The following is a 25,827-nucleotide window of genomic DNA, read 5'->3' as shown; positions in this document are numbered from 1 at the left end:
GCAGAATAAAATGAATTTACATCAGTCATTTTATTCTGCTTTAGATACTGAAGATGGAATCTGATAGAATTCCGAAACGTTTATCCATGTCCTCTTTTTGTCAATAAACAATGTTGTATATCATAAGTGTCATAATCTTGTTTATAATCAAACTTCGTTTTCCTTCGAACACATCGATTATTAATGGTTATACGTGAACTGGTCGCGTTTAGACCAGGTGTCGCATAAAGTATTGTTCACGTTGAAAATGCCAAAATTTTTATTCAAGATATTCACCAAACAGTGTGAAAACTTACTCAACAAAGAAAATACAGTTGTAACAACATTTGAATTTTATCTAAAATTTTATGTTTGTTTTTTAGATTAAAGTGGCAGAAAATAGTGTTTATTAGTGAAGTTGAAACAGATTATTGACGAAAACGCTCACCAAATTTTTTTGTTGTTGTTTTAGCTTATTCATTTTGTTCTTTTTTTACAACTTGTACATATATAGACGGCTGAATGCGTTATGTTAAAACGCTTTTGGACATACAAATCAGCAAGTAACGTGACAAATACAGCCTATAGAAAGTCGTGGTGGAACGGTTAAATCAGAACAAGTTCAACATTGCTTGGTGTTTCGTACGTAGTGTAATGTCACCAAAAATGTATCGCTTTTGAAAAAGGGTGTGTTACAGCCCTATCAAACACAAAATATTCATACACATAGATCATAAAGATGTGTTCAAATCGGGGATTTAGAATTTCCAATACAGGGATATCCTTTGTACTTAATGGCATTGGAAAACAAAAGCACGTGGATAAACTTGGGACACAGGGACCATCTAGAAAGATATTTGCAAGAAGTCGTATCCCAGCCATGGTTATAAAGGTGCAGGTCTTGTAACAGATGAGAATCGACGAACACAAAGGTGAGTTGTAAAAGCCGTTCACTCACCCAAGGCAACAGTACGCAACAGTCAACAGTTATTTAGTAGTCACAGTTGTGATGTTTTTGAAATATTCAAATAGTTTTTGTACCTCTCAACTCGAATTAACATCAGGATAGTTTTCGGAATTTTTCTTTAAAAATCAAGTATTTAATTCATGATGTCACCAAAATACACAGAGATGTATTACATTATTTTATTGTTAAATGGATAATGATGTTTTTGACTTAACTACAACAAACGTTAAAACGACGTTAATTACGTGTACACAAGTTGTTTCCATAATATACCAGTTCAACCATCGCATACCTAAAGCAAGCGGTGAATGAAATGGTTATTTGTACTATTCTGTATGGTTGCAGTGCCTATGGAGTTCCGTGCGATCGGACTGTTGAAACAGGTGTTAGAAAACTACCGTCTTCGTACACTATGTGGATTATAGGAAGCAATAAAGGGGGATTAGTGTGCTTTGGACATAACAGCCTTTTATGACGAGTTCGTTTGCATTGAAAACTACGCTGCAGGGCTACCGTCAAGATGCACAGTTGTCAGATTAAGCACTACTGGGCGTGGCAAAATGAACTGTAACGACGTGGTGAGGCTTCAAAATCGTACTCAATCTCTGTATGTGTGTGTATCATTAGAAAGATGGGGAAAATTGTAATGTGATTTATGTATATCACATACAAAATCCACATAGTAAACTATCGAGATTATCAAAAAGTAATATGATTAAACAGTTTTACCTAAATTTGGCCCATCTTGAAACTGATTGATGGCAATACCCCCAAAAAAGACAGCAATATCAACTTAAACTACTTTTACGGAAGCCATAACCTGTTTGGTTCAATATTTCGTAGCGGTAGTCAGTCAATAAAAAAATGTCATATCAACATGGCATTGAATTAATTAAGTTGTAGTAAGTGCTATAGTAAAGATAATAATAATAATATATATATATATATATATATATACGCACGTACACATACACACACAAGTGAAATGTATCCCCTTTCAATACGCTGAACTGCTCATAGGTTAGAGAACACGTGGCTATTCTTTAGTACTAAGAAGAACAACGCTGCAAGAAACCACGTGGTTTGCGTGCAGCTTGAAGGAAAACAAAATGGAAGCGTCATATTAGAAACAATCCAACAGTTATTACCAATAAAGCAAACAAATGTACTCACAACGAACGGTATACTAAGTTGTCTTTTCGTTATCCGTAGAAAAACAAAAGACAAAAACTCGTTATTATAAATAGTTTGTGCATTATTTGTGTGAACGTTCTTGTTTACTATCACAAAGAATGAATAATATTTTGTAAATCGAACGCACCTATAAAACTAATTATTTAACATTCAACTGTTTTAGCAATTACTTTGTTGTAGTTAAGTCAAAAAACATCATTATCCATTTAAAAATAAAATACTGTAATATATACTCTGTGTATTTTGGTGACATCATGAACTAAACACTAGATTTATACAGAAAAACTCCGAAAACTATCCCCGTGTTGGCCCCCAGTGGCATAGCGGTATGTCTGCGGATTTACAACGCTAGAAATCGGGTTTCGATACCCGTGGTGGGCAGAGCACAGATAGCCCATTGTGTGTAGCTTTGTGCTTAACTTCAAACAAACAAACAATATCCCAGTGTTAATTTGTGTGGAGAGGTACAAAGAATATACTTGACTATCTCAAAAACATCACAATTGCGACTGTATTAAATAAATGTCATTTTAACGTTGTTATTTTTGTTTTTAGTGCAAAGCCACATAATTGGCTATCTGCGCTCTGCTCATCGCAGGGAATCGAACCACGGATTTAGCCTTAATTTACCACTGACCCACCAGAGGACGCCACTTTAAAATCTATATTGTTTATTATTGATAACAATAATAAAGTATTTCTAGTGTAATTTTATCGCTTACATTCTGCGAAGCTGTATGTGTATGTATCAATATTAAAAATAAACTATAAATTTTTAAATAATATTTTTACAGAGAATGAATAAATAAGAACACACTTAGATAGAGTGTTTGGTTCTGGCAACCCACCATACGTATCAAAAATGTGTTTACTTCATGAAAAGCTTCATAAAATTACAACATCTGATGTAAAACAAACAAAGCCGCAAGTTATGATAGCTTTTATTATACACTAGCATAAAATACCCACGCTCCGCGGCATTCTAAGGTCCTCTCATGATTCACAGGGGCCTCAATGTACCAGTCAAGCGTCTCCATTATCTTAATTACTTCTATATCTACCCCAATGTGCCAATTCTTTAACTGATTTGTCTGTTGCCATTTCCCGAACTTAATTCAATTCAACTCTTTTTAGAAGCAAATAATTTTAACTTAGCTTCTCAGATTAATTTTTTATTTCCCGTGTTTCCGTGTTTTATTTGAATTATTTTCATTCTCTGATTCATATTTTTCTTCCAGTTGTTTGTTGCCGCTTCCCAAACATAGTTCAATTCAAATTTTTTTTAATTCTCAGATTTGTATTTTTCTTTCAGTGTTTATGTTGAAAAAGAGTATTTGGCAGAAAACTTCCACATAGTGTTCATTCAGTGAGAATTAGAAAAAAAAAATTACTTTTCTGTATACCTTCAGGAAGCAGGATTACGGGGCTTAAGGGCAAAACTATAGGGCAAAAATGAGCCAAAACTTTTTTGAGTCAAACCAAAAAAAAATATATATATACCCAGGTGCACACCCTCAGAATCCCCTTAGTATGCGTACAAAGTTTCAGGTCTCTAGCTTCTTTCCTCTTTGAGCTATGGCGGTCACACACACTCAGACAGACTATTTTGCCCCCCAGTGGCACAGCGGTATGTCTGCGGACTCACAACGCTAGAATCTGAGTTTCGATACCCGTGGTGTGCAGAGCACAGATAGCCCATTGTGTAGCTTTGTGCTTAATTACAAACAACCAAACAGACTCTTTTATTATTATGAATTACGACAAGCTTTAACAATCTGCTAAAAACAAGTCTTACACATCAAGGCGATTCAACTTGTCACTGGTATTTCTGGAAATCCTTATATGACGTTTTTTAAAAAAAAGTAGTTATGATGATGGTATGGAGTCTCGGAGAAACCTCATTGCTTATTTGACGTATAAAAGACATAAAGGAATTCGACAACACGTATTCCATCTAAACTAACCACAGCAATGTTCATTTGGAAATATTATGTGCGATATACATACATATCGGTTCCTTGGCAGCCCGCAATCCATGAATCCTAACATTTGAGCAAGCATCTCATTTCCCCTGTCATATAAGAATGTCATTTGTCAACAAGACAAACAAACTACGTCATCACTCTTTTGGAGTTACACAACCATATGGTAAATTCAAATCTTTTTATGTTGAAATTTATAAATAAAGGTGAATTTTAAATATTATTATAAACGTTTAAGTGGCAAAAAATATGTATTCACATTACTTGATAAACTCTCTCAAATTTAACTTCTTATGTAGTTTACGGTCAAAAACACTAGGTCTTTATATTTCTAGAAAATAATCATCCAACAAAAACAGAAATGATCGTTTGCCCATATACGTTTTCATCCTACTGAAAGGTGGTGGATTTAATTCTATGATATAATACTGTCACATTAGATCTTTACAAGGTGATAAAGCTTTTACCTTTGGCTGTTATCAAACGTGTTCTAGTTGACTGCTGCCGATGTTAAAAAAAAATAAAGAGCTACAAGAAGAAATGTGATAAAAAAAATCCTCTCTAACTTCTCTGAGATTATCGTGTATTGATTTGTAGTGAAAAAAATCTTACCAATCCCAAAAGATCGAATCGGCTACTTTACTGTACGTACTACTGCAAAACACCAACGTTGAACTACTTAAAGAGCTTTCATCACATAACACGGCTGAGAAATGAAATGTTTTTCTCATTGCACATTTTTTTAGCTGTTTTTACTCCGGGGAAAGACAAAACATGCTGGATTTATCTACAGAAACTGAAGATGTAATCTGTATTATAAAGTACTTTAAGTCAGTATGTCTGTTTGTTCGTTCTTCACAAAAGTTTTCCAACTTCCCTACCTCTAATCACCATGAAACTTTCTGGAGTTATCGGATATGCTGTAAAGGGATTTCAAAAACCCCTTACTTTGTTCATTTTCACACTTGTCGTTCTTGTTATTAGTGTTTAGATTTTATAGACCTGGGAGGATCAGGTGCATATAACCTCTTCCCCTCTCCTCCCGTTAGATGTTATCGGCTTCTGTCGAATACGAATATACATACTACATGAGGATCAGAGTTTCAGGGCAAAGTCCATGTAGATACTTACATGTATATTCATGCGAATACTACATTTTCGCTTAGTTCGTTATTGCGAATTGTGCACTTGGCGAACAGTTCCATATGCACTTTTCACATTTGTTAATCTTACACTAATAGAGAGCATTTATATATATATATACCCACCATTTTAATGCTGTCTTATCAGCTTAAATCCAACGTAGGTTTCTAAGTCTAACATTTGGTGGCCTGATTAAATGTTTATTTGTAATATAAATATTTACTTGTGAGAGATGCTTAGGACTATCTCAATCATGTTTGCAGAAACGATATAGTTCACACATGATATTTTTTTTTTGCCTAGTTTTTCATGAAATAATTTAGTAAATTATGCAGGAGTCTATCGGATATTGTTTGTATATTTGCGTATCTACGCATAAATTTTGATAAGGTGGCTCTGGGTACTTTGTATGCTGTGGTGAGTAATGTATTTTGTATGATCTGTAGTTTAGTAATGGTTTTTGGTGCTGTAATTTATCCATGCTGGGCAGGCATATTTAATTATTGGGCGTTTTATAGATTTTGATTATGTTGTCTGCTGAGGTTCCATTATTTTTTACCCTTTAAGACTTTTCATACTTTTACGAGTTTGACAATTATTTCAATTATTCCCCTTTCCTTTGCGCCCTCAAGTGACGCACACGCACGCCGTCCCGCTATCCACATGAAATAAATAGCGTACATGGCGCGAGTACCTTCACTTGTAAAATATACAATTTGGAACCTGGACGAACAATATAATAGTACAAACATATGAATCAGGTTCTCTAAACATCTAAATACAGTCTTAATGAAACATACTAACTAAAGTACATGAATCAAACCTGAAATCTTAATGAAGTGAATTAAAATACAAAGACAATAACTAGCACGAGCAAGAAGAAGCAGATCATATAACAGAAATAAACAAAATTATAAACACATAAATCAGGATGTCCAACAACTTTAAAAGGGATACAATGAGCTGAAAAAAAAACATACAAGTTCACATAGCGCAAGAAGGCATATAATTAGCAGGTTCGACAACATCGGTTTTGTCGATAGGAGGAGATGTGTAGGATTATGAATGTTGATCTTGACATGATGTAGTATTTAATGCCACGCCCGCCTATAACCTCTTATCACACGAAAATGCATTTTGTTTATGGCTTCAGCTATCTCATGCGTCAATAAATCAATAATTCTACATGAATTATTCATTACAAAGACGTAATTTTATCTGCTTTAGTCACCTCAGATTTACACAAAAATTATATTTTCAAATTATTAGGTATTTCGCGTGCTATTATGGTTAAGATGAACAATACAAGAAACATATCAGTTAGCACTCGATCATTCTAATTTACTATAATAAGTTCATAGACTTCCTATTTTTCGTTTCGTGCAAAGCATTAAGTAGTTTTGATTGGTTGATACTCAAAGTGTGATGTATTGTTCTCTCAATTTAACAATGTATTTTAAAATTTGAGATGTTAAAAAGTGTAGCAACATAAAACATAGTTTATGATGTACAAAATTTGAATTAGTTATCTCCATAAAAAACATTACTTAATTAATTAAACGTTCTTTGTTTCACAAGTTATCACCTGGGTGGGCAACGGTATATTACGCAAAACGTCCAATTCTGATAAGAAAAAAAACCTTTGCTGAAATATAACTTTAATCATGGGAGTTACACTGCCTTTTCATCAAGTAGTTTCGAATACATATGTAGTTCTTATATAGTATCGTATATTTCATGGGCAGTCTTTCGGGAGGTTATCATCAATACCCAAAACTGGCCATATTGATAACAAACAACATTAAATAAAGGCTTAGATAATAGTGTTAGACAGCATTCAGGGTTAGCCTTTATTATTCTTTGATTTTGCTTAATTCAGTTGAGGTGGGTTTATATGTTATACTGTGTGTCTCTATCGTAGTGCAGATCCTGTTTCGGCAGACGTTATATTTTACATTTTTCACCTTCTACCTACTTATATGAAAGTATCAAGGTTTTTATATAATACAAATAGAAATCTATATATATTATTTTAATATATAACGTCGTGTTTCAGCAAACAAATATGATACTTTAAAACGACCACGTTAATTTATTAGTTATATTTGGTGCTTTAGTTCATATTTCTGTTAATATAGCTTCGTTTAAAGTATCCGTAACGCTATAAATAAACTCATAATGTTGATATAAAAAAATTAAGAAATCATGTGTTCTAATTTTTAAAACTTTGTGACTGTAAAACATAAAATTACATGGTGTTACACAAAATACGAGAAGAAAAAATCGGATAATCCGCATTTCAATCCTAGAACAGTAAGTATCATTAAGAGAGAAACAGAAAAAAATAGTTCTTCAATTATAACGTACAACCCCACATTACAGAATATGTTAAATTAAAGACGCCAACATTCGCAAGCGAATGCAACATGTCTCCGCCACGCAATCCCAACATGGCCAATTTTGACACCATAAAAATCGTGAAAACACAGATAAATCGAAAACTGTCTATATAACTTACTCGGGACCTGCAATAATGTATCGTTGTACCAAATCCCATGTAAGCTGATTGACATACACATGAATAGTTTACGAAAACCCCAAATTATGCTATCCTCGCTGAAAAATTGGGCAAAAGACAAAACTTTCAAAAGTGTCTATATCACTGTTTGGGACCTGTAAAAACAGTAGCCCTGAAGTAACTCCCATGTAAATTGGCTGAAATATGGAGAAGTAATTGTCAAAAAAAACCATAAAATTATACTTTTGTAGCATTTGACCCCCTATAATTACCAAAAGTGGGTAAGTCCCGCATTTTTGTTTGTCATTGTGTGAATCCTTAAAAAGTATCTTTGTACCAAATACCAAGTAAATTGATCAAAATGCGGCCGAATAATTGACCAAAACCCAACAAATTATGCTTTTTGTGAGCTATGATCCTCCTTAAAAGAATCAAATGGCCAAATCCAACTTTTTTGTACGTCAATGTGTTGAGCGCATGAAAATTTATATTTATGCCAATTTTCATCTTGATTGCTGTAAATATGAATACGCAAGAGCCCAAAATATACATATATTGGGTTGTTTGGCCTTTGGACCAATACAATCCTTAAAAAAATGCCTAATTAAAAAAAAAAAAAATTAAAACAGTGTCTAGGACTCCACCAAGTTTCAAGACAATCCACCGAGAAATGAAGAAATGGCGGTCGGCCGAAAAGTGTTTGGGTGTTGTTGTTTGTTGTTAAGCACAAAGTTACATAAAGGACTATCTGTGCTCTGCCCACCACAGGTATCGAAACCCGGTTTCTAGCGGTAGAAGTCCGCAGCTATACTGCTGTGCCACGGTGGGGGCGAAAAGTGTTTGGAATAAGAAGACATAATTATGATTAAGCTTTTATGAATCTGAAAGAATAAGTTTGTTTAAATAAAGCGCATAGAATACATTTTGGTATATCTAATCCATTTTCGTGTCTCTCAAGGATAGAAAATATTGAACTCCAATATGAGATTTGACCCGAAGAACAAGGTTACTTTCAATAGCACATAAACACTGTTTAAAACACATTACTGACAAAAGAAACATCTCCGCATATACGGAAAAAACAATAATCATCTCGCAGAATATACAACCTACACACGCCATAAAATAAAATAAAACTGAGAAGTCAAGTCCTTGGTGGAAACTTCGACTTGATGAGACGTTCCCACATTTTTCTGATTCCATTCCCTACCATCACTAAGTATTTCAGAGCAGGATTAAAAAAAAACAATATGTACTACATTCCAGGCTCATCACGACTTTCTACCGACCGGAAAGGACGAAGTATCTTGTTATACAGACTAAGGTATGATCGGGCAACTTTATTGGCACACGCAGTGAAAATAACGTAGCGATTCCTCTGTAAATTAAAAACAGTACAAGAGCGAGGTTTACCTTTCATCTTTCATTAAACCATATTGACCGTCTTTCCCTTATAATCCAATTTCGCTCGCCACAAAGCTTAGCGGATAATTAAATGATATATTGTTCTTTAATTATAATCTCCTGGAAGATGTTTATTGTGTCGTTTTACGTCACAATCACAGTTCTTTATTTAAAGCGAAAGCATCACATGTATATCCAATATACAAACATGGTGTCTCACAGAAAGACCTCTATTATGGTATATAATCTATTTTAAAAATATAAATAAGCAGAAACTACACAGTTTTTTGGCTTTAAAATTTAATGACTAAAAATAGGGCAACACAATGGGCTGTCTGTGCTCCGCCCACCATTGGTACTGAAACCCGATTTTTAGCGTCGTAAGCCTGTAGATTTATCGCTGGAGGCAAACTTGAAACAGAATGGTAAAGTATTAAATTTCTTATAAAGTGTTGGCCCGTCATGGCCTGGTTTTTAAGACGCTCGACTCGCACGAGGTCGGTACTGCTCAGCACTATAGGTTAACGGTTTTCACGTTTAAAGTCCTGATATGTATTTAGTGGTTACTACAACATATATATATGTTTCCCTCTTGATACTTGACTTTCTTCTATCACATTTTCTTCAATAGCATGTAAAAATTCTTTGTATTAATGTAACATTTTGTTTTCTGAACAGTTTACGAACGCTTATTAATAGATGCTAATTTTTGCTAATGTTTATAAACATTACTTTGATTTGATCATGTCACGATACAAGTAAGAGAAGCTTCTACTACAGCAGGGGAGAAAAGCTTCAAATTTGATAAAAAGATGTAGGTAAAGCAGGTCTTAAAGCAAGGTACGAACTTATGCACGTACACGTTTCTTGAAGATTTTAGTGGTTAGGGCGCTCGACTCGCAAGCTGCGGGTCGCGGGTTCGAATCCCCGTCCCACCAAACATGCTCGTCCTTTCAGCCGTGAAGGCGTTATAATGTGACGGTCAATCCCCCTATTCGTTGTTCAAAGAGTAGCCCAAGAGTTGGCGGTGTATGATGATGACTAGCTGCCTTCCCTCTAGTCTTTCACTGCTAAATTGGGGACGTCTAGCGCATACAGCCCTCGTGTAGCTTTGCACGATATTCAAACCAAACCCATCTTATAAAGTGTTAACAACAAGTAAAACAAACAAACAGACATTAGACTGAAATGACCCTTACCTTTTGTCACATATACAATTCAGATTATTCTGTTTTGGCTACATAAAAGAATCGCGGTTACCCGAAGAAACTGTTTGTACAAAAGCACCGAAATTATTTTAAAAATACAATCAGTCTGGCACATTATTGTTTAGACGACACAAAATCTGATTGTTTTTAGTTTGTTTGTTTTTGAATTTCGCGCAAAGCTACACGAGGGCTATCTGCGCTAGCCGTCCCTAATTTAGCAGTGTAAGACTAGAGGGAAGGCAGCTAGTCATCACCACCCACCGCCAACTCTTGGGCTACTCTTTTACCAACGAATAGTGGGATTGACCGTCACATTATAACACCCCCACGGCTGAAAGGACGAGCATGTTTGGTGTGACGGGGATTCGAACCCGCGACTCGCAGATTGCGAGTCAAGCCCCCTAACCACCTGGCCATGCCCGGCCCACACACAAAATCTGAACGAATTATCCTAGCCTTCTTTAAATTTATCATTAAACTTCACACTGAAAATACTTACTAGAGGGAAGACAGATAGCCAACAGTATCCAACGCCAACTTTTGGGCTACTCTACTCTGATGGAATAGTTGGATTTCATAAAACCTTCACAATTATAATGCACCCACGGCCCCAAAGTACAGTGTGATTATGCGGTAACGGAACGCGAACAATGAGCCTTCGGATTCACAGTTCAGCACGCAAACCACTAGGACAAGCCTGGCCCGATTTTGTTGGTCACAGGGTCCGTAATGAGTCTTGAGTCACGTAAAAAGAATGCAAACAAATTACCATTCAAACTCCATTTAATCCCACTAATCAATACTGGAATTTACTATGTATTTTACACAGAAAATGAGTGATTCCACCCAACTGAGTGTTGTAACATGTAAAAACATAAACTTACTCAACATGATTCAATATATGGACCCCATTTGTAGTTAACACTATATTTAAACAAAATAGCTGGTAATTTGAGGATTAATCTTACCAGAATGTTGCTTTAAAATGAAGGGGTTGGAAACCTGGTATCGCAACGTCGAAACTGGATAATGACGATAACGCCAAACATCCCCCTCCCCTTTATAATTTAATTCTTTAGTTCTCCTTAAAACCTTTTTACGAAATCTTGTCTATGTGTTTCAATGTTATAATATTAATACTTATCACAAAATTACCTCTAACACGGGCCGGGCTTGGAATAGTGACTAGCATGCCGGACTGTGAATCTTAGTGTTCGTGGTTCGCGCACCACTGCCGCAAAATCGTGCTTCTCGCTTTTGGGTCGTGGGTGCTTTCTAAGAAAGGCAGTAAATATTGGGTAAATATTGTTGACTAACTGCCTTCTCTCTAATCCATCAATTAAACGTATATAGCCCTTGTGTAGTTTTCAGCGTATTTCCTAAGTAAGCAAACAAGGACCTCTGTCGTACGTTAATAATTTAAACCTTTATATATTTTGGCACTATCTTGATGAACAGATATAACTTTCAAGCACAATCGCTCAGAATTATCTATGGCGTTTATAGTGTTTAGAATTTTCGCGCAAATCTACACAAGGGCTGTCCGACAATAGTTGTCCTTAATTTTGAACTGATGAACTAGAGGGAAGACAGCTGGTCAATAGCATCCACCACCAACTTTTGGGTTACTCTTACCTGACTGATTAGTGGGATTTAATTATCACTCTTGTAACTCACCCACGGCTCCAAAGGGAGCGAGCGTTTTTGAGGGAATAGAATGTGAACGCTAATCTAAGTTGAATAACGTGAATGAAAGTACAAAATATTTTAAAATCCTCAAAATATCGTGCCTTTACAAAAATAGCCGCACCTGCAAAAACTTATTAACATGGAAACAAGTCTTTCCCGTGTAGAAGTTTATGTGGATATTACTAGTATTGATTATACATTTAATAATTATTTTGTCACAGAATGGATAAATACAAGAGCACTTGGAGTAATTGTTTAACCCTGGCAACCTACAACACGTAGAAAATATTTACTTTATGACAATCTTCGTATTAATTTGTTTCTGGTATAAAACAAATTTAAGCCGGAAGTTGAAAGTACGTTCTATATTTGTTAAAATGCTATTGCTTGATACGTTGCTAAGCAATCTCTGTTCGAGATGAATGGGATTTCAGACATTACTAGCAATTCTAATATTCAAAAATATATTTTGTTTGTTACCTATAAGGCACAAAACTGCTATGCTGTACCTGCCCACAGATATTCAATTTTTAGCGTTATAAGCCCACAGACTTACCGCTGAGACACTAGAGGGACTTAAAAAATGTATTTGATATTAGTATTTTCAACCCGATAGAAGTTGTATTGTAATGTATGATTACAAATTTTCTTGAAACAAGATTAGCGCTAGGCTTAGAATATATCAATAAATTTTCAAAAGAAATTTTACAACTATACAATGTAAATAATTCAGGAGTGTTATAGAGGTTAAAAACTGTCATCCATGTTGTCAGCGAGGGCACATTACCCACGACTTAAAACACAAAAAAGGTGATTTGAGGCCCTCAAAATAGAAATGTTGAAGATTGTATTGTTAACACTATTACACCGCAAACCAGAAGAGGGAGCACAGTGATGTTATTGGTAAATATAATGAACTTGAAAGGCATGATTCAGCTGGAATGAAAAACAAATGTTTCATTGTTAATATGAAGTTTGATGTTCAAAGAGATTCGCCCAAAAGGAAGTGAAACCATATACAAGAACATGCTTTGTCGTTAATACAAAGTTTGATGTTGAAAGGGATTCGCCCAAGAAGAAGTGAAACCACAGACAGAAACCATATACAAGAACATGCTTTGTTGTTAATACAAAGTTTGATGTTGAAAGGGATTCGCCCAAGAAGAAGTGAAACCACAGACAGAACATGCTGCGTGGTTGATACGATGTTTTATTTTCAAAGGGATTCGCCCAAGAGGTAGTGAAACCATTGATATAACACTATGTGTCATATGGTGTTTAACATTGAATTTATGGCTACTGTTATAACGCCAAGGATTAACCTCAAAGATAAACTGTCGTCACTGATTAAGCTGCAGGCTACTGCAAGGTGTAATAAAAATCGCATCTGGAGAAAATTGGAAGCCAATACTCCCATAAAAAAAAAGTATGACAGCCTACCGAGATTATCCTCTGTTTCATAATACAGTTGTTATTTTAGCCAAGAGTAAAACACTAATACAAGGATATACATGTGTTTACACCAAATCAGAAGTCAGTGTCTGGTGTGTTGTAAAGCAAGAAAATCCAAATCGGTTGTTATTTGAAATATATTAGAAGGTATAAAAAGTAGTAAAGTTACTGTAAGACTAGCAAACGTGTTAAACTATTCAATCAAAAGGTAGAGTGAAGATAAAACTGAAAAGCTTGATGGGGCGGAAAGTTTATTACATCAACAAAACAGAAGTTATCAAAAGAAGTAGAAACATATCACAAGCAGACAGAATTCAAGGCATCAACTAATGGGTGTCTACATTCTTATCTACTAGAGTTGAATACCAAGAAATGTGGAGAATTTACCAAAAACAAGAAAAAGATTCTCCATGACCTGCTTTTTCAGTATCAAAGCTACTTTTCTTATTGATCAAATCACTTAAAACTAACAAAAAAACTGATCCTGCATTTAAACAACAACAACGAAAAAAATCTCTCCTTCATACTTTGTTCCGATTAGTGTGAACGCAGATAATTCTTCAAAATCTCTATAGAAGGACTGGAACACAAACATGTCTCGGACGAATACTGAGATGACTCTTTTTTTTTACACGAGTTGTTTGTTTCTCTAGCTTACAGTTAAACGATGCGTGGACTTAACTAGTGCTAGCTTCTTGATAATGGTTTCGTTTTACGTTTTTCTAGTACCCTACCTTAAAGTTTCGATTTCAAAATGCTCCTCGTATAGTAAAGAAAAGTGAAATAAAACCATATGTGAATTAGCTGAATGCTTCGACAGAACTAGTAATATGCACTCATAAAATACAATGTGATACAACGCGCATTCATGTATTTAGAATAACTTCAATGAAACAAAACTGTGTTTTTGTCGAAGTAAAAATCAGATGTGTCAAAAAACGAAACTTTTGTTTGTTTGTTATTAAGCATAAGCACAAAGCTATACAAAGGGCTATCTGTGCTCTGCCCACCATGGGTATCGAAACCCGGTTTCTAGCGGTGTAAGTCTGCAGACATACCGTTGTGCCACTGGAGGGCAAAAACGAAACGAATCAGATATGTCTTTTAGTACTGTGTCCAAATATAAATCAAAGTACAATATCCGTCATCTAAAATTCAGTAAAAAAGTAACACAGTTCTGATAACAAATCGTGAAACATAAATAAGAGATAAATCGAACAGCCAACAATATCTTGATAAACTATGCACAGAACATTTATAAGTCATGATGATAAAAAAAAACTTAGAAAAATATATCAGTATATAGTCTGTTCCAGAACTTAGCGCAAATCTACAGATAGACTATCTGCGCTTCTGATTTTGAACTGAAAGATTAGAAGGGAGGCAGATAGCCAACAGCACCCATAGCCAATTATTGAGTTATTCTTGTCTGATCGGATAGTGGTGATTGACCTTCACTCTTTTAACGCATCCATGCCCCCAAAGTGCGGAACACGTATTTTTTGACATCGGGACACGAACCACGAATCTTTCGATTTACAAAACGGAAACGCCTACCACTAGACTCCGCCCAGCCAATATATATTCAAAGATACATGATTATTACATCACAGTATATTTTACTGATTCAGTGGCTGTTGAGGGTCAATAGAATAATCTTCCAGTTGAATCACTATGAAAAAAAATGAAACGGCGATATTTGATTTGGACATCTTAGCATTGAAGAAAACATTGTCAGAATTGCTGCGACTGTAAGATTTGTCGTGGGTTTTTATTACAGTGACGCGAAAGAGATGTTCCAAGAACCTCTGAGATCAATTAATTTCTTTCTAATCTCAAGTTATTACAAAGAGTTTATACTGCATTTTACAATTTTAGTTTTCATACTAATCACTAAGCAATTCTGATCGGATTCCAAATTGTCATCAGATAAGAAACAATGTTTATATTGATTAGTGATTATAATTTTATAGTGAAAACGGCAAAAATGCGGTGAATTATACATAGCATACACTACATACACAATCTGAACCAATCACATTTAGCGTTACCCTGTTATCTATCACTGTTTTCCTTCCAAAAACATTGTCCGTTTTTGTTTTAAACTAAACACACGCAAACACAAAAGAGCAGTTAATATGGTTCATCTCATATGTCAAAAATAGCTTGTCATCCAAATTTCTTAAATCCCAATATAAACATATATGCCTTTCCACAGCTACATATGATCAAATAACCCTGATTATCTCGATATTACAGAGGTGATTATTTGTGACAGAGCAGCATCTTTATTGCATCTTACGTGCATCTACGAATAAACTTAAACGTTTACATTCAAATATATAAAATTAAAATAACGTTGTAAAACTAGTGGATTTAGATTGTTCTGTAGGGGCTGCAATCTTTACTTGTTTTTAGTGTTATTTCGTGGCGTCTTCTATTGTTCAGACTGTAGCGGGTAGGGAAGTGGCTTTATTAACATGAGGGCTGCGGATCGAAAGAACAACGTTAGAGTTGTTGTGATACTGATTACGCTTCGCGCTTTCAGCCGTGAACGCATTACCAAAATGACCATCTATCCCGTTGTTCGGTTCAGAAAAAGCTGGATAAAACCCGTGTGGTAGGAGGGAACTGCCTTCCCCTTGGTCAGCAGTTCAAAATAATGGGCAGTTATACGTGAATCCTAAGGGGTCTGTTGTTGTTTGTAATTAATCACAAAGCTACACAATGGGCTATCTGTGCTCTGCCCACCACGGGTATCGAAACCCGGATTCTAGCGTTGTAAGTCCGCAAACAATACCGCTGAGGGAGGGCTAAAGAGTCTGTTACCAGGGCGTTTAGTATATGTGTCGCATAAGGTGCCGTTCAGGTTAAAAATGGAAATTTAAATTTTCCACTGGGATAACCAAAATAATATGCTGCAGCTTAACGTTTATTTCCACGTCTTATAACACTAATTCGGACGAAATTTGTCGTTTTCATTCAATTCTGTCATCTTTGTTTGTTTACAAAAAAAACGTCGAATATTTATACTCCAATAGTACTACTACATGTTATATTTCAACCCTACACAGACAAATAAATTCCATCAAACTTTTTTCTTTATTTCATTATCAAAAACCATTTTTGAGCATTACCTTCTTAAACTGGCCACATTCAACTACTGGAAAATGTCAACATGCTTTCATCAACAACCGATATAACATTCTGAACAAAATAGAATTATAGTATTTAAGAAAGGTTGGAAGTTACTCGAATCTCACTATAGGCACAATCAATTTCTAACATCCACGCTGTTACCGTTGAGAAAACGCAATCAATTTCTAACATCCACGCTGTTACCATTGAGAAAACGCAATAAATTTCTAACACCCATGCTGTTACCACTGAGAAGGCGCAATCAATTTCTAACATCCATGCTGTTACCACTGAGAAGGCGCAATTAATTTCTAACATCCGTGCTGTTACCATTGAGAAGGCGCAATCAAATTCTAACATCCGTGCTGTTACCATCGAGAAGGCGCAATCAAATTCTAACATCCATGCTGTTACCATCGAGAAGGCGCAATCAATTTCTAACATCCACGATGCTACCATTGAGAAGGCGCAATCAGTTTCTAACATCCACGATGTTACTACTGAAACAGCTCTAGGACATCTTTGCAAAAGAACATCTACTTTTAAATGGATAACTGAAAATCTCTGAAACTATAGAATCACTAGATTATTTCTAAAACTCACATAGTTTCAGGAACAATATATCGAGTCAAAAGTCCAGGTGTGGCCTTGCGGTTAGCGTGACGTATTGTATATCCTAGGTTATACGGTTCGCGTCCCGATGCAGTAAAATCGCCAGTATTCCATTACAGTAGCCTAAAAGTTGGCAACTGGTACTACTGACTAGTTCTACCTTTACTCTTATCGGTTCAAAATTAGGGACGGCCAGCACAGATAGTCCTTGTATAACTTTGCACATATATACGGAACAAACAAACAAACAGAGGTATCAAAAATTGGTTTTGGGATAATTTTACAAAATAATTAAGAACATATCCACGAATGTTTCTTGTTTATATATTTGTGCTACAATAGTTTTAATTTTGTTTATGCATCGCATATTGTTGAGCTATAAAAAATATAACACGACAATAAAATTGTATCCAATTTTACTCACAATCTTATATGCATGTTAAAACAAAAATAAGTTTGTCTCTGTTAACAGCTATGATAATCTTAGAAACAGTCACATAAGAATGATTCTCTTACAATGAGGCACATTTTCAAGTGCTGTTAAAAATGGAATGGAAAAACTAGTTGCTTCTTGTATATACTTACCATTACGCCCCCCAGTGGCACAACGATAATTCTGCGGACTTACAACGCTAGAAACCGGGTTTCGATACCCGTGGTGGGCAGAGCACAGATAGCCCATTGAGTAGCTTTGTGCTTAATTCCAAACAAACAAACTTAACACTACCGTACTATAGTTTTAATATTTGAATCGTTGTTTTTTCAATTATTAGGCTGATAGCAAAGTTATAAGTGAAGCAGGAACCGGGTTAAACCAAATGCCACTCTCAAGGTACTAGCGGTAATACAACAAAATAAGGCGTTTATAAAATGTACATTTGAACATCCTATAGTTAAATTTCCATATTGTTTCTCTACTAACTGTGCATGGGATTTGTTTTGGCTAATTCACGCGTGGCTAACGAGGGTAAAGGTCTTTGGTACCGGTAGTTACACACTCGCGTAATGTCTTAAACGTAATGAAACAGATTCACATTGCAAAACAGACACCAAATATAAATAACTGTACAAATCTTTATTTCTCGTCAGAGTAAATGGCGATATGACATTTTTCTTTTCATGACTCTTTCATTTCTTTCTCTCTTTTTGTTTTTAATTAAAAAGTGTTTTGAAATACTAAAAATAGCGACAGGAAATTTTAACTCACTATTGGCATAATCATTCCGAAATCTTCTACTCTACAGAGTTAGGTTTCCAAACTCGAGGTAAAATACTTGTATTTCATAACAGATATCGACTCAAAATCATAAATAATATAAACTGTTACACAATTAAAAACATTTTACCAGTTTATCGTTGAATATTATTTATGATTTTAACTTTATACACAAGTGCCAAAATACTATAATTAATTAGATACCGACTCTTTCAAAATTATAAAGAATAATATTTCGGCCTTACCTGATCACTATCTTGAGCATGGTAGCTTTCGTTACTCTGAAATGAAAGAAAAACACAAGTTACGGGATCCAAATTAAGCCTATTTGTTAGCTGTACAGTTTCTCTTTACCTGAAGAAAACTTGAAATACAAATATGTTTGTTTCATAAGAGAAATTACTTACATTTAATCTAAAGAGAAAAAAGAAAAATCCTGAATTTTAAGAAAATACAAAATAAACATCTTACTTTATAAAACATGTATATTTTAATTCTTGCAAAGAACCGCATTCTCCTAGTTTAAAACTGTAAATTAATGTTTAATATTTGTATTAAGAGGTGAGAAGTCAAAGCACAAGTCGAAAACGTTACACTACCCCTTCAGACTTCGCTTTACCTTAAGGACACTGATGTACAGCCTGAAGCTTCCTCCACCATCCAAGTGTGACGTAATCTCTTTCTCAAGCTCGCTAGCCAATGAAATTGCAGGTGAACATTAAATGCGCGGTTTAATCTTTTTTAGTACTTTTCACTGAACTATATAATATTAAGCATTCAAATGTCTATTATAAATATAACAAATATAACAAAATCAGAGGTAATCAGAGATGGTTTAGGGTTCCTTCACCCTTACGATGTAAAAATACAGCTTTCAAATGCGTTGTAAATAACATGAATATTACTTCTTTATTATTTTTTATTTTATCAATATTATAGACACTCAATGTTATTAGGCTTACTGTGAAAGTATACTTTCTACGTTGTTGATCGAGTAAATTTGTCATTCCATTAAGCTTGAAAAACTGACAATACGTGAGCAACTTTTTTTTTTTTATCGAATTATACTTTCCAGACAGAGACTCTTTCTGTAATCCCTCTATAAACAAATATAAAACTATAACATTACAACTGTCACTTCTAAGTTGTTTTATGATCAACTTTATGAAGCACGGTTTGCAGAACAATTTTTTTTTTGTTTAATCACCCAAACATTTTCTGTAGAACTAAAACGTCCAAAGTTTTATTGTTATTTACAACAAAGCAAACAAAAACGTTCGATCCCCTCTACCAGGGTCAGTTAAAAGTGACCCTTAGATACGGCAAAAGTTTAAAATGCCGCCCCTTTCACATATGTATTATTTTCTTTAGTTCAGCTTCAAAAAAATCCTGACATTATGTCATAGCTGCAAGCATTTTATCACTTTAAAATGTTGTATTCAGAATTTAAAAATTTATTAAAGTTTGACGTTATTTTACGTCTTTGTTTTAATTCTGTGTTATGTCTTTCTCCAGGAAAAGGGACATTCTCCCCACCATTCTTTCTTCCGGCCCGTTCCTTCCACCCCTCCTGGTCCACAATACACCGCTCTAAGCGGCTGCCTAGGTTGCTTACCCCTTAGACTGCCACTGTAATCACGTGATTTCAAACTAAAACTGTCAAAAACATATGTACACTTTATTTTATTATTTCTACGTGGCTCGTAAGATAACACCGTTATAAATAAATACGTTATTTTACATTGGCTGCTAAAGTTCTAGTAAAAACACTGATCAATTGACTACCTACAAACCAATGCTAAGTGTTAAGAAATTACAGAAGAAACAGCTTCTGCCATCAAATGTTATGACGAATGTAATAAACTCACTCCAGTATAGTTAGCGTTGTTACGTATTCAACTAATATTTATTAAACTTAGTTTCATGTGAGGCTTGAAATTTTATATAATCTATACACAATACCATCAATACCTTACCAAACTGGACAAACATCTTGGCCACTATTACAACGTCAGTGTTATCACGACGTAACATATAGTATACTGGTTCCCGACCCTTTTCACTCCAGGGACCCGCAAAACCTTTGTAAAAAACTTAAGGACCTGTAGGAGTATATAAAACCTGTTTGCTAATTCAGCTTCTTCAGGAAGATTTGAAGCAGAACTTATAAGATTAACATATTTTACAATGAACGAAGAAGGAAATAACACGTAACAAATATACTTGATATAGGGTTCGCAAAAATTGAATCATTCACTATATATATTAACTCTCTTTTTTTTCTTTCACTGGTTGTTTCTGTAGGCAAGCGGCTGGAAACCCCTGACACAGTATTTTCTTGCAAAGCGAGTATGTCATGCCAGGAAGACTACCATTAAAAAAAATGAGGGACCATATTGAGGATTTCAGAACTTGAACACTACAACAGCAGAACGTATTCTGTGAATAAACAATAATTAACTTTTTCCGTGGGATACTTCCATTATTTGATATGAAGTTAGAAAAGTAAAACACCTTTTTGTCTGTTCATCACAGATTTTTACCGAGAATTGTCAACATCGACAAGAAATTTCCACGTGCAATCTTCACCAGTAATAAGCACTGTTCACTGAAACCTTTCTGTCACTGTTCTACCGGAACATTCAACATTTTCCTTTCGTGTCTTTGTTTTTGTTATGATTAATTTTCTTATAAATTTAGTTTTGGTTTTGCTTTAGGTGTTCAATCATCATTTTTATACAGTGCTAAATTTTTGCCTATATACTACTGGTGAACTTCAGATTTATTTTCAACAAAGCTCGTTAACTAATAAGAAATTATTTTACCACAACAGAGTTATCGTATACGTTTGTTCTACCCTTTTCTCTGAAATACATATATACAAACAGACAGACATGTTCAAACGGTCATCGTAAATAAACAGATACAGTACGTTCAGTTTTCAAAACTGGTCAGTATGTAAAACATGAGTCGGGATAATGACTTAATGATTACTGTACTGAAAGTGATAGATATCTTATAAAATAGCATACGAATATATTAATCTATAAAATAACGTTATATTGAATACTTCAAAGCAAAACAAGAGAAATTTAAACCATTCTTAAAACGGCACTTGGAAACGGTACAAACCAAGGATGACCTTGAGTAACTAACGACCTTTAAGTTCTCCTTAAGGTAAGTTCCATGATCGAGTAATTACTTTTTTTAATACATTTTCATACTTATTTTAAAATAAAGTATGTGGAAAAATAATACATTCGAGTTACTATATATATATTTGTTTGTTTTGAATTTTGTGCAAAGCTACATGGGGGCTATCTGCGATAGCCGTCCCTAATTTAGCAGTGTAAGACTAGAGGGTAGGCAGCTAGTCATCACCACCCACCGACAACTCTTGGGCTACTCTTTTATCAACGAATAGTGGGATTCACCATCACATTATAACGGCCCAACGGCTGAAAGAGCGAGCATGTTTGGTGGGACGGGGATTCGAACCCGCAACCCTCAGATTGCGAGTCGAGTGCCCTAACCACCTGGCCATGCAGGCCTACTCTATATATAGATAGATATATATATACACACACACACACACACACACACACACACACACACACACACACACACACACACACATACATACAGGGCAATTCAGAAGCCAACTGATACATAAAATTTTAAAATGGGGGTGTATAACAAGCTATATTTTTAATGAGGTGTTGAGGCCCTACCCTGTGACAATGTCACTGAAGTCATTCACGGCCAACTTTAAGACCATGTCATTCGAATATTTTATTAATATTCATCGTACACCGATAATATCAATTCCAAAGTGTAGACAATAACAAGTCGGACATTTCAATAACACATAACCAAACCAGCTCTTCAAGAACAGCAGCTATAGGCATAAATGCAGGTAACATCCTAATATTATTAAGTGATGGTGGAAAACAGTCAATAGCTGTATTCATAGTGCTGCTCAGATATGACAAATGCCAATATGGCGGTTCATTTTCAATACTGAGTTCTTGGTCTGCCTCTAGGGCGACTATGCGTAACCGAGCCTGTACTATACAACAGCAGACCAGATTTCCTACAATCTGATGTGAAGGATGGTGTTCATCTAGGAACCGTTCGTCATACAATTTGGCAACAATCCGGGCATTCTAACGAAATTCTCCAAACAGATGGAGGATCATGATAAATCATTCTTCAACTGAATGCTGTAACATTATTCAGTTGGCTTGGGAGAGCCTGCAGCACAAAACACGTATCCTACCTTATGTACGTAAGGGGTGGGGCTTAATAATTTTTAATCTTATGGACTCTTCGAAGCCTTAATGACCTGCTTATGCAAAATTGTGACCTTGCACCTCAAACCTCTGTTTACTTAACAATCTTTGCCATTTTCAGGTTTCGATCTTCTGTGGCACATTTCCTTGTACGTGGAAGAGTTGTATTTATGCCTACAACCGTTGTTCTTGAGAAGCGATTTTGATAATTTTTACTATTGACATTTTCGGTGTATAATACACATTAGTTTCTGACGGTCATGAAGGCCCACAACACCTCATTCCACATCACTAACAGTGAGGCTTCTGATATATCTCCATTTCTGAATTATTTACGTCAGTAAACTTCTGAATTACCTTGTATTATATATTTCAAGCTACGAAGGAAAGCGTTTTCAATCAAATAATTCTTAATTAACCCCAAAATAATTTCAAGTGAGAATAGGGCTTAATAGCTTTCTAACTGTTCTGCTTTTTCGGGATTTAGGTCCTTGTTTGGACCTGGGAGGGTCAGGTGCAATCTAGACCTCTTCCTCCCGCATTGTAGATGTAATTTCTTCCCCAGCATAAGTGTTTTTTTACTATTTCAGTATTTGATTTTTCGGCATTTATGTACACTGTCAAATGTTGAACGCGACATAAAAGAGGGTATTGGCTTTCATGAGTGTTTATTATATGAATTCAATTCCCCTATTAGATCCATGTCCATTTATGTTCAAACGTTCGCCATTTACACTGGGATATACTCGCTAATTTCATAATGTGGCTTATTTTATGTGTATTTACATAAATACCATTTTAATACACTATATTATAAACTACATAATGATATTTTAGATAGATCTAGCAATAGGTAGCATATTACCAAACTTATAGTACATATTTATGGGTGAGAGGTACTTAGGCTCATTTCCATCAACTAAGTTTGTTTGTTTGCTTGTTTCGAATTTCGCGCAAAGTTACACGAGGGCTATCTCCGCTTGCCGTCCCTAATTTAGCAGTGAAAGACTAGAGGGAAGGCAGCTAGTCATCACCAACTCTTGGAATACTCTTTTACCAACGAATAGTGGGATTGAGCGTCACATTATAACGCCCCCATGGCTGAAGTGTGACGGGGATTCGAACCCGCGACCCTCAGATTGTGAGTCAAGCGCCCTAACCACCTGGCCATACCGAGCCTTCTAACTGAGTATTGAGTCAATTAGGGATAAGGTGTTTAAAACCATGCAGTCAATACTGAGGCTTTATTCACACTGTTATCCTGAAAGTTATAATTCACACTAGCGTCGATCATGTTTCTACACAGTAAAACGGTTACTTGGAATATGGAACTGGCGCATGTCAGGCTGTTGGTCTAATGGTGTGTGGGTCGAGATATGATGTAGCTTCAAACTTTCACTTGTGGATGCGTTATAAAAGTGACAATCAATCCAGTTATTCGTTTCAAAGAGCCTGACAAAGTTCTTATAGTCACAGATGCTGCTGATTGTCTGGTTTTCATCTGGTGAGTTTAATTCAAAATGAGGGAAAGCTATACCTGAATCCTAGAGGACTGGCTGTTCAGCCCACACGTGAATGAAGTACCGCTGATATTGGAAATTCGAATTCCCTTCTGTTTAACTCATACGTAGCATCAGGCAATCAAGCATAATTTGATGTACATGTAACACTGCCTCAAATCTAGTGAAAAGTAGATACTAAATAAAGCTGATTACTTGGCTTCACTTGTTATGGTCTACGGGCCTCAGTATTCGAGCTACATACTGGTGCCGTAATAACTCAACATACAAGCTTTCAAAAACTTGTTTCCTTAAACTGTTCAGTTTCCTTGACTATAAACTTACGATAACATAATACAAACAACCCATACAGTACACACACAAAATACAAACATTAATGTTAAAAAACCTAACAACAACAAATACTCGCCAACTTGGGCTGAGAGTGTTTAGTGGTTAGCTTGCTGGTCGATGGATCTACGAGTCAATCGTTTTGGGACAGTGGGTGCGTTATAAGACTGACCGTTAAATCCCATTATCAGTCAGACAAGAATAACTCAAGAGTTGGCGGTGGGTGCTGTTGACTAGGTATCTTCCCTCTCGTCTATCAGTTAAAAATTAGGTACGGCTATAATGTTTAAGTAGCTTTGCGCGAACATCCGAACACACACACACACAAAAATAGTATATGAATGTTTGTAGGATCCGACAATAATTTGTTTATTCGCTAACTAACTCCTCCTAGTTCAACCATATTTGAACCTGTCAAATATGGTTTAACCAATTAGGAATGATACGTGATGTGTCAAGAAGTTATTTTTCTTTTAAAATTCACAGATTTCATAATTCCAATGCCGGTTAAGTGTAGATCAGTCAGTGGAGGTGGCCACTATCCAGTTTCCTCCTTCATTACCTGGGGTATACATACAGTCTATGTATTTTCAATCATTACAGGCATAATTAGGACAAAAACAGAAACACTATTTATATTCATAACTGTTAAAACATTAATTCTACAATCGTATTTCGTTTGCAAATCCAATCATTCATTTGAGGGATCTCTTTTTCACATATTTTTTATACATAATTTGAAGATAGACACACTTATATTAAGTGAGATGTTTTTAAGTCACGTGTTACTTATTGCTTTTTAATACAGAAAGTTAAAAAACAAGATAAAATCTTATTGAAATAATGAAGCCCATTGGACACGAATCTTTATTTTATAGTGCCACTAGCAATGTTTAGAGAAAAAACACTTTTATAATCATTTGCGGGATTTAATATTCATTGATATAAATACCTCATAACAGCACTTATCAACGTTGTAAAACGAAACAATGACCCTTCTCTATAAAATCAATAAATGAATCATATAAATGATTTATTAACTTTCATGGACCTTTCCCCGTACTTCACACTGGCGCATTTACTGGTATGTATGTATATATATATATATATATATGTATAAAACATTTACTGGAACTGGTCTCTTAATATACACCTAGGAAAAAAGTTAAGCACCCCCCAAATA

The 25,827-nt window shown here is 35.2% G+C and overlaps 1 protein-coding gene across 1 annotated transcript in view; it reads right to left on the bottom strand.

The window, feature by feature from the left end:
• Positions 1-25,827, bottom strand: part of LOC106475613 (disks large 1 tumor suppressor protein-like) — a gene marked incomplete at its 3' end in the record, with an annotated part of 180,333 nt that overhangs the window by 23,904 nt on the left and 130,602 nt on the right. The window contains exon 5 of the mRNA XM_022380864.1: positions 18,748-18,783. Within this exon, the coding sequence (XP_022236572.1) occupies positions 18,748-18,783 (36 nt within the window). The remainder of the gene's footprint in view (positions 1-18,747; positions 18,784-25,827) is intronic.

This window comes from Limulus polyphemus, unplaced genomic scaffold (genome assembly GCF_000517525.1).
Source record: "Limulus polyphemus unplaced genomic scaffold, Limulus_polyphemus-2.1.2 Scaffold148, whole genome shotgun sequence".
In the NCBI taxonomy this organism is placed as follows: Eukaryota; Metazoa; Arthropoda; class Merostomata; order Xiphosura; family Limulidae; genus Limulus; species Limulus polyphemus.
Note: the sequence above shows the minus strand (reverse complement) of the source record. Positions and strands in the feature narration are given on the sequence as shown.